General features: G+C 36.9%; 1 protein-coding gene across 5 annotated transcripts in view; it reads right to left on the reverse strand.

The window, feature by feature from the left end:
* The window catches only part of RANBP3L (RAN binding protein 3 like), a 53,828-nt gene that overhangs the window by 13,103 nt on the left and 25,303 nt on the right, over positions 1 to 15,422 (reverse strand). For 2 of the 5 annotated variants that reach the window (XM_004058945.5, XM_019012922.4), the window contains exons 2-8: positions 10,078 to 10,136; positions 8,776 to 8,815; positions 8,215 to 8,292; positions 5,364 to 5,435; positions 4,874 to 5,013; positions 1,839 to 1,942; positions 678 to 762 (exon numbers count right to left, since the gene is read on the reverse strand). In XM_004058945.5, coding sequence (XP_004058993.3) covers positions 678 to 762; positions 1,839 to 1,942; positions 4,874 to 5,013; positions 5,364 to 5,435; positions 8,215 to 8,292; positions 8,776 to 8,815; positions 10,078 to 10,136 — 578 coding nt within the window. Of the gene's footprint in view, positions 1 to 677; positions 763 to 1,838; positions 1,943 to 4,873; positions 5,014 to 5,363; positions 5,436 to 7,015; positions 7,091 to 8,214; positions 8,293 to 8,775; positions 8,816 to 10,077; positions 10,137 to 15,422 lie in introns of all 5 variants that reach the window. The other 3 variants (XM_019012923.4, XM_004058946.5, XM_019012924.4) reach the window with 3 other exon arrangements.

Below are 15,422 nucleotides of genomic sequence, written 5' to 3' on the forward strand. Positions count from 1 at the left end.
AGCACTTTGGGAAGCCGAGGTGGGCAGATGACGAGGTCAGGAGATCGAGACAATCCTGGCTAAGACAGTGAAACCCCATCTCTACTAAAAATAATTAAAAAAAAAAATTAGCCAGGTGTGGTGGCACGCGCATGTAGTCCCAGCTACTCAGGAGGCTGAGGCAGGAGAATCACTTGAACCCAGGAGGCGGAGGTTGCAGTGAGCAGAGATCGGACCACTGCACTCCAGCCTGGGTGACAGAGTGAGACTCTGTCTCAAAAAAAAAAAAAAAAAAAAAACCAAACTGGCAAATAATTTTAAATGCATCTTGTTACAAAATGATGAAATCGACAAACTATTAAACTATCATTACCAATTGAGCTTATCTAACTATTGCAGATGATTCTGGGATTTCCTTGGGTACTTTTGGTTTAACACAAGTCAAAGAACTATTTAATATTTCACATCAGTAATAATGTTATAATTATACAGTTCTCTTCCTCTGTGGGTTTCTATTATTTTAACAACTAGGACATGCTTCCCAGGAGAATCTTTCCAGTTAAAGAAAGAAAATGTGCCTTTGAACTCAGGAGTTAAAAAGTATAATTCAATTTAATATTACTTTTAATTAATTTACCTTTAGAAATTTAAAGTGACAGCTCTGTATATAGTAATAGAAACATATACCAAAATCTTACCAAAACTCTTTCTACCATGTTTTCTCCAAAAACAAAATTGGAACTGCAGCTTTTAAAAGAACATTTATCTTCATTTGGTTGACATCTAAGAAAAAGAAATAAGCATTTACTATTTTAAATACATAGATAAAGCCATTTTAAACCTTGAAATAATCAGATAATTTAATAGATTTATGTAAATCAAATTTACTGCTCACTTTTGTTAGTGTGAATTTAATGAAAAATGAAGGAAAAATTCAGATAGTGGCATCCAGAGGTGATTGTCAAAATAGTTTCCAGCTGTTACAGCACTGTCAGAGACCAGTCCTGACTGCCTCATGCCCATCACTGCACTGGCTGTGTGGTCAGCCAGGAGGGCTGCCCAACCCCTTTTGCTTTTCCAACACACCCTGTCTAGTATCTAATTTCCCCTCTTCTCTTCCTCAAGTGGCTGATGTTTTAGCAACCAGAGATCTCCAGGGCAAAAGCGAAACCCTGTCTGTTATAATTGAGTGTGAATTGGCTTAAATTTTTTGCCTCCCAGAAACTTTTTTTTAATGTTGAAAGTGTTTTTCATGATGAGAAACTCGAAGACCGGAAGCCCGCTCTTTGTAGACAGATGTGCTCAGGGTTCGGCATTGCATCCCCAATGCACATAGAAGGCACCTGCTACCGCACCTGGACAGAGCCCAGTCATGTGAGTCAGTTTATATCCACAGCTAGTTTTAACCTCTCAGATCAAACATTTATCCATCACTAGTAATACTAATAAATATTGCAGATTTATACTGCTTTCCTTGTTGCTTATCTAACCTATGCCAATAAATAATGTATAATGCCCAAATAAAAGAAAAAAAATGCTAGAGAGAGAGGAAGAGAGCCTAATCTACTAATCAGATAATTTATGCCCAACTAAATAAAAGTTTAGCCGTACATTTTCAAAAAGTTCTCACCCAAGTCAGTGAAACAATGAAGACAATCCAGTATTAATATGATGATATTGAAGTATCAGAAATATTTTTAAAAACATTTTAAACTTGTGTTTCCTATAAAATCTCCTTTCAAATGGGAATCTTGGCAATTTATCCGTACAAGTTCAGAAAATTATTTTCCATGAATGGTTATAATAATGAAAGAATGCAGGAATGAAAGGACAACGCTTCTGTTTTCTCATTAACTTACCCTACTGATGTTGCACCTAAAAAGTGCTGGTTAGTAGACAGCTGGACTGAAATTCTAGCCCTTGATAAATTTTCACTTAACAAATAGGAATTTCCCTCAGAAATCTGAAAGTAAAGAAATCCATCAAAAAGTTTATAAAGACTACCTTACTATAGGACCATCAGACAAGGAAACAATAGTTAAATATATTGAAAGCTTACTATGTTTAAGTACTGCCTTAAGCATTTTATGTACGATCTCATTTACTCCTTACAACTCTAACACTTTGTACTTCTATTGTCCACATTTTACAGGTGAGTAAACTGACACAAAGAACTTAAATAATTTGCCCAGGTCACATACAGTGGAGATCTGTCTAATACCAGAATATCATAATATTCAGAAATCCCACCATGTTTTGTTTATTTTTGCCATGTTAGTCAAATTGGGTTAATTCTCATTTCTGGATTAGTAAAGCTCTCTTTCAGGACTATTTAATCCTGGGAAACACCCTGAGAATGTCACCATCCTAGTCACCCAATGTGAGAGAAAACCCCACTCATCTATTTATCTTGAAATTTTCAACTAGTAACTTATCGAGTTACTTTGCCTTATGTACATATGTGTATGCACAATACCTGAATTAATATATAAATGTAAGAGTGAGGAAATTTAGAATTGGAAGGAACCCTATACATTATCTGATCTAGTATTTACAATGTATTGTGGACACCTTCCTTCCTCGACCAGGGATCTGCAAAGATGTTTCAGGGCGTTTGTGTCTTTTAAAGCCAGATGGGTTATGTTTCCACTTAAATTTTTATTTCAATCAATAAAAATAATTTTGAGTACTTTTTCTTTTTTAACAAGAGTTTGACAACTGACAAATATGTATCAAGAGAGCATGTGCCATGGTTGGCAAAGATCGAAGTACATGCTCATTACCTAGTCATTCAGATAATGTATCTCTCAGCCAAAATGGTAGTTTTCATTCCTATGTTGGTTAAAATAGTTATTTAGGCATATATTGTTTAATCTATACATAGTAAGTAACCATTGATTAATGATAGGATGAAAATAATTTATCTGATTTTGATATACAAGATAATAAGAAATATAAAGATAATGGTTCTACAAAATCCACCTAGAGATAGTTTTCACCAAATCTTTAAATTACATTCATTTGGTCAAAATTCTTACATAGGATCTTATATACAGTGTGTCTCTGGATCTTCAAAGATCAATAAATGGAAAATTTAATAATGGGCATTAAATTTTCTTTTTAATGATGGGCGTATACAGTAGGGCTTTTCAATAACTGGAAATAAGGTTTATTCCCTAGACTTTATAATTTATTCAAAAATAAATATAAACAATAGCTTGAAATTTTCTCTTAAGCTTGGATCATTTAGGAAGAAAATGGAAGAAATATATTAATACATTTTATTTTAAGATATGCAATGCAATATTTACAAAAATTCTTCCAAGAAAGAAATATTGATGTATTTTTGATGTCATAACATGTAATTAAAATCTTGCTCTATATTTATAGTGCATGCCATTTTAAAATCAAATGCAATATAACTTTTTAGAAATTAGTCAACATATTATACTTTCTATTACATAATTTAAAACAAGTTAAACACCATGCATCACTTCTTTTTTTTCTTTTCTTTTTTGAGACAGTCTGGCTCTGTCACCAGGCTGGTACCATCTCGGTTCACTGCAACCTCCACTTCCCGGGCTCAAGCTAGGACTACAGGCACATGCCACCATGCCCAGCTAATTTTTGTATTTTTTGTAAAGACAGTGTTTTACTATATTGCCTAGGCTTGTCTGGAACGTTTTAGCTCAAGAGATCCACTCATCTCGGCTTCCCGAAGTGCTAGGATTAAAAGAGTGAGCCACCATGCCCGGCCACTTCACTTCTTAAATAAAAGTAAGGAATTATGTAACATGGTGATAATTATTACATTATATTTAAGTAAAAACAATAATATACTTATCTAAAATTGAATACATGTTTTACTTAAAAATTACTTATATAGCATGCATAAATGATGAAATGATTTTTTAAATTCATAATGGATCTCTCCAAATCATATCTTACAAAGTAAAGAGTTTAGGAATATAAAAATATTGGAAAGTGCTGACCAAGTTCAAGTCCCTTACTTTGCTGATATAAAAAGATGTTGAATGGGTGCTTTGTTTAGATAAACAAAGATAGTGGCAGAGGCAAGATTAGTACCAATCTGGTATTTTTTTACACTTCCGTGTTTCTGTCCTTATGTTCACTAAGGGAAAACAAAACAAAGCGAAACTATGTGACCAATCCTCAGTAGTTCAGCTGGAAACAAATGGCTAAGATGGAATAACTCTCAAATTCCAACCTACCTATCTTGAGTCCTATTCCTCCTGTGTCTGCTTCTGCTGGAAGACAGGTAGCACTACAGCAATTGAATATATCCCCAAACCCATATCTGCATGGCTTGTGTAAGTTACTGTCTGTTTAGAAAGGCCTACAAAGAGTGATTCAGACACTACATAGTTGGAAGTTAGAATTCTTATCTGTCTCTGGAGGCTTCCCAAACCCTCCCAACTACACTGTATAGGGAGTTCTCTGCTCCTTTTATACTGGAATATGGCTCTGAAATGAACCTCTGGTATGACCTAAACTGGCAAAGATACACTGTGATGTTGACCAGTTGGCGATGTAGAGAAAATCCCTGCCTCTTTTTTGACTACTGACTCTAGCCCCTGGCTCCCTCATTGCTGTCCCCATTCTCACACAGGGTCATTGCTCTGGCACAAGATCCCCAGATTTCCAGTACCCAGTTCTCAACTTTACAACTTTAGAGAGACCACAGATTTGTGAGACTACAACTCTCCAATGTAAGAGTACAACTTTAAAAAGTTTACCAAGGGCTTTATGCTATCTAGCCCAGCAACAAAACAAAGCTCAGACAACTCCTATTTCTGGATATGGGGGCCCCAAACAACCTACAAAAAGAAAGATGAGGGATTGAGGTCAGTTCCGTTATCCTGGGCTTTCTCACCTTATTATTTGTTTTTTCTTTAGTCTTGCAGGATTCCAGTGCCTTGTGTCCAAATGTTTTTCTTACTTTTGCACAACTTCGAGCTTGAGGTAGCTGCAAAATAGCAGGTCTAATAACATGTTTAGAATGTTTCACAGGACCTTAAAAGAATAGAATTAAAGGGTAAATATATTTTTAGTGAAATATTCCTTTACTCCCTATTTTTAACTAATATAATTCTTATTTTCTAAAGTCATGTTTAAATGAGGGACTAGCGTTAATTAATCCAAGTCAAAATAACCATTGAGTTCCCCAGCATTCACACCCTGCCTAGCTTTTGCCCAATAACTATTCATTTTGATCAGGAAACCTGGCTTACTTGCATTATTTCTTCATGTTTTGTCACTCTGACCTACCTCCATGCCCCCAACACATGCACACATATAGGGAGATGAAAATATAGGTGGTAAAATATACAATTTCTGAGGTTCTTGAAATAGAAGCTACATACCTTGTTCAGCACTCTTTATATCAACACTACTTTGCACAAGAGTTGATGTCATAAAAACATTGTTTTTCCTCACTGTAAGAAAAAATATTTAAAATTTTTTAAATACAGAAGAGTGTCAGATTCTACGCTATTTGGGGCTTAACAATCCCGTTCCGAACTCACCAGCAGATGTCGCAATTGGCACTAACAGAGTAGTAGGTAGTGGCCTCTGGAGCGCTGGCTCTGCGAAAAATGGGATTGCCAGCCAGGCGCGGTGGCTCGCGCCTGTAATCCTAGCACTTTGGGAGGCCAAGGCAGGTGGATCACCTGAGGTCAGGAGTTCGAGACCAGCCTGGCCAACATGGTGAAACCCCGTCTCTACTAAAAATACAAAAAATAATGAGCTGGGCGTGGTGGCAGGTGCCTGTAATCCCAGCTACTCGGGAGGCTGAGGAAGGAGAATCTCTTGAACCCAGGAGGTGGAGGTTGCAGTGAGCTGAAATCGCACCACTGCACTCCAGCCTGTGTGACAGGAGCGAGACTCCATCTCAAAAAAAAAAAAAAAAAGGTATTGCCGGATGCGTCCTGCTACATAGTTCTGTTTACTTTCAGATATCTAAGTGAAAATTAGGTGACTAGCAGAAAAGGCAGTCTTTTTTTGAATCTTTAAATAGTGTACTGTCAGAAATTCTACAGACTACAAAATCTGAATTGGTAATGAACCCTCTGGCATTAATATATAGCTCTTATAGAATATTATAAAACTGTTAGCAAAGTCTGCCCACACTCCCTGACTTTTTAATGAGTATACCTGAAGAAAGAAGTAAAGATGACAAATCTGCTAGGTTATTTTTCTACAAGCATGTTGGTAGGGTAAGACTGTGGTGGTGGCTCCGAGTATAGAATTTCTATACATTTCAAAGGGATCTCCTCTTGATTGCAAATTGCAGAAACAGCAACCTTTGGCAGTTAATGAAAATGAGAAAAGAATAATTGCTCCTTCAAAGTATTCTTTAAGGTGTCATAAATGTTGGGGTAGAATCCCTTCTCTACTTCAGAGTTCAATTTAATGTTTTTTATGATCTTTGTTATTGAACATCAACAAAAAAGAGCCATATTTTTCTCCTGCTGAACACCACTAACATTCTGCACAACATAAAACAGAATGATGCTCTTTCTTTTTGTGTGAGTGTCCAGTAAAAAATGAATTAAAGCAGGTGCATAGATAACTTAAAGTCATTCCTTTGTTTTATGTATAAATACAATAAAACAGAACACCTTTGCCTCTGGGATTAGGATCTCTATTTCTCTGTCTCTCTCACTTTTTTTTTTTCTTTGAGATTGATTCTCTCTCTGTCATCCAAGCTGGAGTGCAGTGGCATGACCTTGGCTCACTGCAACCTCTGCCTCCTGGGTTCAAGCGATTCTCTTGCCTCAGCCCCCCAAGTAGCTGGTTAAAGCAGGTTCAAACTTTCTACCAAAGGTAAAAGCATATACTCAGAATTTGTGAAGTTAGAATTCATAAGGTATTCTTCGATGCATACTTTGCTAAGGCCTCTGTTTATTTCTAAAGTGTCAGCATTTTATGATCGCTAAGAAAGAAAAGTCATCGTTAATAAGAATGATTTTGAAAAGTCAGTGTCAGGCTTGAGGTTCTAGAAACTCTTTATTACCTGGCCCAGAATGGGGGAAGGTTGGGAGGTTAGTGACAGATGAACATCTGATTTGCTTCTGAGACAAGGTTGACACTAAAAGCAGATTGCAAACTAAAGTCAGTAAGAAAGTGGGTTTTTTATTTTGTTTTCATTTGGAGTTTTGCTGTTTTGGAAAAATTTCTGTATCACTAATTTAGAAAAATCTTTTTATTTCTATTAATAAAAATGAATACATCTGATGAAGATGATAAATTAATTTCCATTCAATTCCATTCAACAGTAAATATTTATTTTGTGGTCACCATATGTAAGACACTATCAACCATGAAGATGACCTCGAGGAACTCACGGTGGAGGAAAAATATATACATAGATGCTGTATTACAAGGTGGAAGGCATAGAGCTCATTATAAAAGGAATCCCTGGAGTGCTTTCAGCATAGAAGACAAGCAAACTAAGTTACTGGTTTACTCAGAATACAGTGTATGATAAAATTATTTTCAAGGGGTAGGCATCCATTTATTTAAATAGGCGGTTACTTTTTTTTTTTTTTTCCTTAGGAGTCTCACACTATCACCCCACCTGGTGTGCCGTGGAGCAATCTCGGCTCACTGCAGCCTCCGCCTCCCGGGTTCAAGAGATTCTCCTGCCCCAACCTCCCAAGTAGCTGGGACTAGAGGCACCTGCCACCATGCCCAGCTAAATTTTTTTGTATTTTTAGTAGAGATGGGGTTTCACTATGTTGGCCAGGCTGGTCTCAAACTCCAGACCTCATGGTCTGCCCACCTTGGCCTCCAAAAGTGCTGGGATTGCAGGTATGAGCCACCGCACACAGCCTGTGGTTACTTTAAAAATGGCCTTTTCTCCTGCTTAGAAAGCTAATACATGCTCAATGCAGAAACTTTGGAAACATAGCAAAATACAAAGGCATGGGGTACAGGGAGGAGACCAAATCACTTGCAACTCCTCTACTTAAGGTAACCACTGCTATCATTGTGGCTTATGTCCTTTTGGTATTTTTTCCAATGCTGATAAGTGGAATGTTTAAATACTGACTAACTGTACCATTGTATAGCTTGTTGTTTTCACATAACAATATATTATAAACACTATTCAGCTGGCAAGCTTTTAACATTACCCTTTTGAAAAGTTTCTCAGTAATTTTGCATTCAGAATAAACACAACAGTGAATAGTCAACAGTCAAGGCTATACATACCTCCCTGGGACTGAGAATCTGTAATATGAAAAGTAAAAGATGAAGACCGTACACGCTTTCTTGGAAAACTATTACATTCTGCAAGAAAAGCAATGGAAAGGCTAAAATTACTTGTGATAATAAATTATCCTCAACTCATGATAGGGTAGGATAAACAGAATTTTCTTTTGTCTACACAGATCATCATTTGATAGCACATTTTAAATATTGGGGTTAATAGTTTGCTGATTGATTATAAACCTATAGGCATATCATACTAGTATGAAACAATTAGAAATGAGTGGTGTCAGCAATAATTTGTATATGCATTCTGAGGTCTACAGAGAATGCTTTTGATAGGCTAAGGGGCAGGGAGTGGAGCACAATGAATTTTAGTCACTAACATCAGTGTTCTCAGGGACCTATATGTCATCTTTCAAAACAAAAGTGAATCTACTGGCATATTTAAAAAAAGAAAAAACATTAACTTTCACGTAGTCTGCGCCACATGCCAAAATACTTATGTCTGCTAATTTTGTTTGCATAAAGATTGATTTTGGAATACAGGATGAAAATCATTACCTGGTTCTGCTGCTTCATACAGGGTGTCTTCTGCAGGTCTCTGAAAGGAAACAAAACCACTGAGGAGAGCTGAGTATTTGCCTTTGTATTATGTTGATGCAAAAGTTATTGCAGCTTTGGCAATTAAAAGTAATGGCAAAAATTGCAATTACTTTTGCACCAACCTAGTACATCAGATTTCCACCCTGCCACTTTACAGAATTCTCAGAAGCCAGGGCTAATAAGCCCGGCCAGGACAAAGCAGTTCACCTTCCTTCGTTCGGCACATAATCAAGAAAAAACAACGTCTAGTCCAGTGGTTTTATAGTTCAATGGCTGCAGATTCGCTTGTGGAAGTTAGTTTAAAATGTGGATTTTGAGGCATCTATTCTCAAGATTCTGAAGTGGTTGTTCTGGGATGGTGTCCAGGAATCTGCTTTTTTAACAAGGGCTTGGAGGTTGAGTGTTTCTTTCGTTTAGTGTTTTTGTGGGTAGTAGGTTAAATTACCTGCATGGGTAAGAATGAATACCAAGAAATAAGGTAAAATGAGAATCTAGTGGAGTTTTTTATTTGTTTAGAGATGAGGTCTTTTTCTGTCACCCAGGCTGCAGTACCAGCAGTGCAATCATAGCTCACTGCAACCTCTAACACCTAGGCTCAAGCAATCCTCTTGTCTCAGGCTCCCAAGTAGCTGGGACTGACTGCAGGCACATGCCACCATGCCTGACTAATTTCTTTTTATTTTTTTGTAGAGATGGGGTCTTGCTTTATTGATCAGGCTGGCCTCGAACCCCAGGCTTCAAACAGTCCTCCCACCGTGGCCTCGAAACATGCGGGGATTACAGGCACAAGCCATCATGCCCAGCAACTAATCTTACTGTTGGTCTTTCAAAACGAATGATTTTATTATGATGCCAAAAAAAGCAGACAGAGTTCAGAAGATCCCTTTTAAATCAAATATTGTAATTTAGAATGTGTTTTTTTACCCAGTTTTAGGCTAGGTCAGTGGTGAGGACTCATATGAGGAGCTATAGTCCTCCTAATCTCTTTCAGCTCCTCCCCTTTTCAAGTTACGCCAAATAAAGATATTACCATAGCGAAACAGTATGTTATCCGTAGCTGCAAGACAAGGCCTCTGGCTTCCCATTCCAGCCAAACTGAAGTTTGTAAATCCTGACTATATAAATAATCTGGAGGCACTACTCTGCTAGTAAAGAACAGGATAAACCTATGCAGCCGTGATATCTTTCAGGATAACTAGCTTCCTGAAATATAATTGTCTTTGTCAAAGTAAAATTAAACAAAGAAGTAGTCAATCTTACCTTAAAAGTTTGTTCTCCCTTTTCAAAAACAAATATTGGTTGAGCAATGACAGATTTTTCTGTGAAAAAAAAAGAAAACAGGCAAGAAATCAAAGCATACTCTGACATTTCTTACACCATCTAAAAATATTTGAAGACTTTTTTTTTGTTTTTTGTTTTCTCTGCATTTGGGTAAAAGCCAATCTATTTTACATGAATACTATAAATTGCACATTTACACGTAATCTAACAGTTAATTACAGAAATAAATACTTGGGGGAAATGATAGCAGTATGTTTCCATAAATAGATAATCCCATTAAAAGAACATGCTTTAAGTGTTCAAGGAAAACAAAATATAATTATGTACCTTTAGAATCTCATCAGAGCATAGCGATTAACACCACTGCTTTAAGAATAAAAAGTTTCAATGAGTGAAAAATCTAATCTAGGAGTAGTACTTCCACTTAGGTTAGATGTGGAGTTATAAATGATATGTATGCATTGCATTACAACCTTAAAATATCCAGAAATAATTCATATTTTCTTCACTAGTCATACACCAAACTTTATTTTTAATATTTAGATAAAAAATTAGTCTTACACAGTGTTATAAAGTAGGTAAAATTTGTCTTCAACCTTGCCAGCGTTATTAACATTTTGTATTTTCTTATCTTAGATATGGCAATAGAGAGAAACTCATTCATTCTAGGGTATACATAAGTGATAACAGCTTTAAATATCAACGCTCCAGAATTCTTAAGAAATACCGTGTAGTAGTTAAGAGCTTGGGCTCTGAAGTTAGTTTAGATAGGCATGCGTTCAAATATAAGTTACATCACTAATTGACTAACTACTTTGGGAAACAATGTATCTTTACCTTAGTTTCCTCATCTGAAAAAAAAATCAAGATTAAAGCAGTACTTACCTCATAGAGTTTATGTGAAGATTAAATGAGACTTTTAGATATAATTTTTTAAATTTTAACAAAAACAAAAAAGCCTTAAAGAAAGGTTACTTGGCATTCCACCAGTCCCCATTCTAAAACTCATAGCTATCATTGCTAAATGATGACAACACATTCTGGATGAGACCAAGTAAGACCTCAGAACTTTTCTCAGTATAGCAACCATTACCAACATATTGTCTTGGCATACACTGAGGTAATTTGCCATCCCTGAGCTGAATAAATAAAGCTCTAGCAGACAAATTTCAAGAAACTACCAGACATATACAACTTTTAAATGCCAGAAAGGGATTCCCCATTTCTCCACAATCTTATCTCATAAGAGTTTCATAATGTCTGCAAACACCCTTTGTGAATTTCCTAGAGCCATGTGAACTTGGATACCTCTTTTCAGTCCAGTGAAATAAACTGTTTAGTGTTTAGTGGGGTTTTTTTGTTTGTTTTTGTTTTTTGTTTTTTTGTGAGACAGAGTCTTGCTCTTGTTGCCGAGGCTGGAGTGTAATGGCCAATGGCTCAATCTTGGCTCACTACAACCTCCACCTCCCGGATTGAAGCGATTCTCCTGCCTCAGCCTCCCGAATAGCTGAGATTACAGGCATGTGTCACTACACCCGGCTAATTTGTATTTTTTGTAGAGATGGGGTTTCACCATGTTGGCCACGCTGGTCTCGACCTCCTGACCTCAGGTGATCCACCCACCTTGGCCTCCCAAAGTGCTGGGATTACAGGTGTGAGCCACCACGCCCGGCCTTGTTTAGTTTTTTTATGCAAGCACTTACCATGCTGTCTTCCCTTGGAGCCAAGTTATACCCAGCAGAAAATCTTCACTAGTATTTTGGCATTACCATTCATATGAAACTATAGCTCAATTCTTTGTTGTTTCTCAAAACAAGCTCCTTTTCTGGAAATTATGTTAGATTTAAGCAGTGAGATTTGCAGAGACTTTGAAAAGAAATAGTTTTCGTGAATGTGCAGTGGAATATTTATGAATTAGAATAATAAATGTGACTCTTCTAAACTGGGCTTAGGACAGTCATCCCTAAACAGCATGGCTTGACCTAAGCCTACACAAATAATATGTTGACCTTCCCTCTATCCAAACATATAGCTAAAAACGTGCAAAAGTGATCTTCAATGGCAACATTAAAGAGGAAGTCACAAAGAGTACTTGCAGCTTGGAGGGCATATAGCAAAGTAAAAAGGCCACCTTTATCCATTAATTCAACACATATTTATTGAGCATCTTTTTTATGCAAGCACTGTGCTGGGAACTAGGGACACATGGTCTAATTGAAGGTGCATTAGTGGCAGCGGAGCCACCTTCCCTCCTTGACACTGCCCAGAACTTGGTTAGCAAAGAGATAACCTTCATACTTCTTCCACCTAGATTCTCTCCCCTTCTCCCAAACAATTCTCTTAGCTCCGAAGACTGAGTCAAAAGTAAGCATTTGTCAAGCCATTGGGTCTACAGCAGATTTTTTTACCTGACCCAGTAGGAGAATCTGAAAATAAAAACAGAGTCCTTAAAATTATATTTTTAAAATGTAGCCTTTTTTCCTTTTTACTGTAGTCATTAATCCATTTATTCAACAAATATGTATTGAGAAATGACAATGTACAAGACATTTTGCATGGTATTGTGGATGTTAAAATTAAGTTTAGCCTAAAGCTACCTTCTTATAAATTCTGCCTAAAGATTTCCCTGTTCATAGTGAAGTGGATGTGTAAACAGACCGGAAACTACTCCTCTACCAATCGCTGAGTTTTGGCCAATCACAGGAGGCCAACTCTTCAAATAGAGCAAAAGCCAGCTGTAACCAATCCAGCTGTTTCTGTACGTCACTTCCATTTTCTGCAGGTCACTTTCCTTTTTCTGTTTCCTTTTTCTGACCACACGCCAGCACCGGAGTCTCTCTCAACCCATTACGGTTTGGGGGCTGCCTGATTCGTAAATTGTTCTTTGCTCGATTAAACTCTAATAAATTTAATTTTTCTAAACTTTTTCCTTTAACATAGATAAAGCAGAAAAGAAAACAGATGTAGTCCCTGCCTTTTATAGAGCTTACACTGAGGAGGAGAAACAGAACTAAGTAATTAATTACGCAATGATTGAAGTTCAACTGGGGTAAGCATTATCAAAGGGAAGTACCAGGCTCTCAACAGGTAACCCACAAGAGAATCTTAGTTTTTGGGGTCAGGGTAAGGTTTCCAGGAGAGGTGATATTTAGGCAGACTTGTAGGATGAGTAGAAGTTAGCCAGGCAAACATAGAAGAAGGACATTCCAAGCAGAGGGAAAAGCAAGAGGAAAGTCTCTGAGGAAGGCTGGAGCTTGGCACATTTAATAATGAAGGGAACCAGTGTAGCTGATACCCTAAGAAAACAGTGGACAAGGGTTACAAAACAGGGCTGGAGATGAGGCTGGAGTTTTGCAAGGCCTTGTAGGTTCTACCAGGGAGTTCTGTTTTTATTCCAAGAAAAATGGGATGTCGAAGAGGGATTTTAAGCAGGGGAGTGATTTGCTCTGATATGCACTTTTTCTTTTAAAGATCACCCCTCCCGCAGTGATGAAGGGGTATTGGGGGGAAGGGGCTAAGGGAGAGGAAATAAGAATCTAATTAAGAGGCTAGTCTAAGTTCTAGAAAAGAGCTGATGAGGCTGCTCTTTTTTTCTTTGTTTAAAATCATGCATCCATGACTTTTTTTTTAGAGAAATTGAATAATTAAAAGTTCAAAATACAGTCTTCTGTGGCAGTGAAAGAAAATGAGGGGATTAGAAAGAAATACTTTAAAACTTAAAGGTTAATTTTGCTATTTTGCTTGTTTTGAGATTCATGTAGCATTTCATGAATCTCAATATTCAATGTTTTTTTCTGAAATACTTCATTAAGAGAAGACATTCACTCACCTCACAAATATTGTATTGAGTACTTGTTACAAGAAAGAACACAAAGTACTATCTATTTAATTCAGTCTCAGTTCACTTGTAATTCTGCTCCACAAGGGAGGTACACTGTGGGTCAAGTGCTTTTATCCATCATCTGGTCTAAATTAATTATTTTAATCATTCTGTGGATTAAATATGGTTTCTGCCACTTACAGATGAGGAAACTAAGGCTTGGTTTAGTGCCTCACTAAATGCATACCATTAGTAAGTGGCAACGCCTTTAATTAAATCTAGGCCTCCTGCCTCCAAAACCATTGATTTAACTTCAATGCATCATACTGACGTATTATCCTATATGGCTCTACTGGCACAAATTAGTCCCAAATGTATGATATGTGACATAATCCAGCACTATGCTAAGGAAAAATCGGTATAAAATAACAGGACTTTCAGCTTTGTCAAAGTTGATTGACCATACACGTGAACTTCGACTCCCTCCTTAAATCAGAAATCACAAAATAATAAGGTTTTCTTGGTGTGGGGGAGGAAGAGGAAGCCACCACAAATACAAGGAAAAATGAAGAGAAATAATAGCAACAAAATTTTGGAAGCTGGGAGGCAGAAGGATAAGTGGTAACTGACTTTGCAGCCTAATAGAGCCTAAACATAAAAATAAAGAAATACCATGATGTGTGGAGATACGGAGGTTAATGCCGAAAGAAACAGTGGTGAGAGTTGGATACAGTTGTCTCTGGGGATCAAGAAAAGGGAGAGCAAAGGAGGGGACAAGGATGAGTCTCCTGTTTTTCCAGAAAAGCCTCATAAAACCATTTGATTCTTTAAATCACATGAATATGTATAACTTTGAAAATATAGAAACTAAATTAAAAAATAATCCCCTTTCTACCATAGTCAGACTCCCAGAATTAGAGGACAAACCCCATGCTGCTTGCCAAAATAGACTTCTTATTGAATTATCCTGCCCAGCAAGCATACAGTACCTTGCTTCTTGGGCTTAACTGTTCTTCACATTAAAATAAGTGGAAATAAAGGTATTAAGTAAGATGGAGTCACTGAGTTCAGAAAGCAATCAAAACTTCCCCAGAATAACTGAATATCTGCTTTTTATGATGCCATCTAAACCTTTGAAAGACATTTGCTTTAGTTCTTGGCCTTCACCTTTACTCAAAACACTCATCTGAGTCTGTAGACAGGAATTCACTAGGAAGAAAACCCAGTAGAGTGGTCCCTGTTATCTGTGACTTCAGCTACACATGGTCAACTGCAGTTCAGATATTTTGAGAGAACATTCACATAAAATTACGGTATATTGTTAAAATTGTCCTAGACTATTATTCTTAATCTCTTGCTGTGCTTAATTTGAAAATTAAATTTTATCATAGGTATGTATAGGGGAAAAAAGAATTCAGCTGAATACTATGCATATATTTAATTGCTTTGTCCTCTAGGATTTTAAAGTATTATACTATCACAGTCAATGTTTACAATAAACTTT

This window comes from Gorilla gorilla, chromosome 19 (assembly GCF_029281585.2).
Source record: "Gorilla gorilla gorilla isolate KB3781 chromosome 19, NHGRI_mGorGor1-v2.1_pri, whole genome shotgun sequence".
Classification (NCBI taxonomy): Eukaryota; Metazoa; Chordata; class Mammalia; order Primates; family Hominidae; genus Gorilla; species Gorilla gorilla.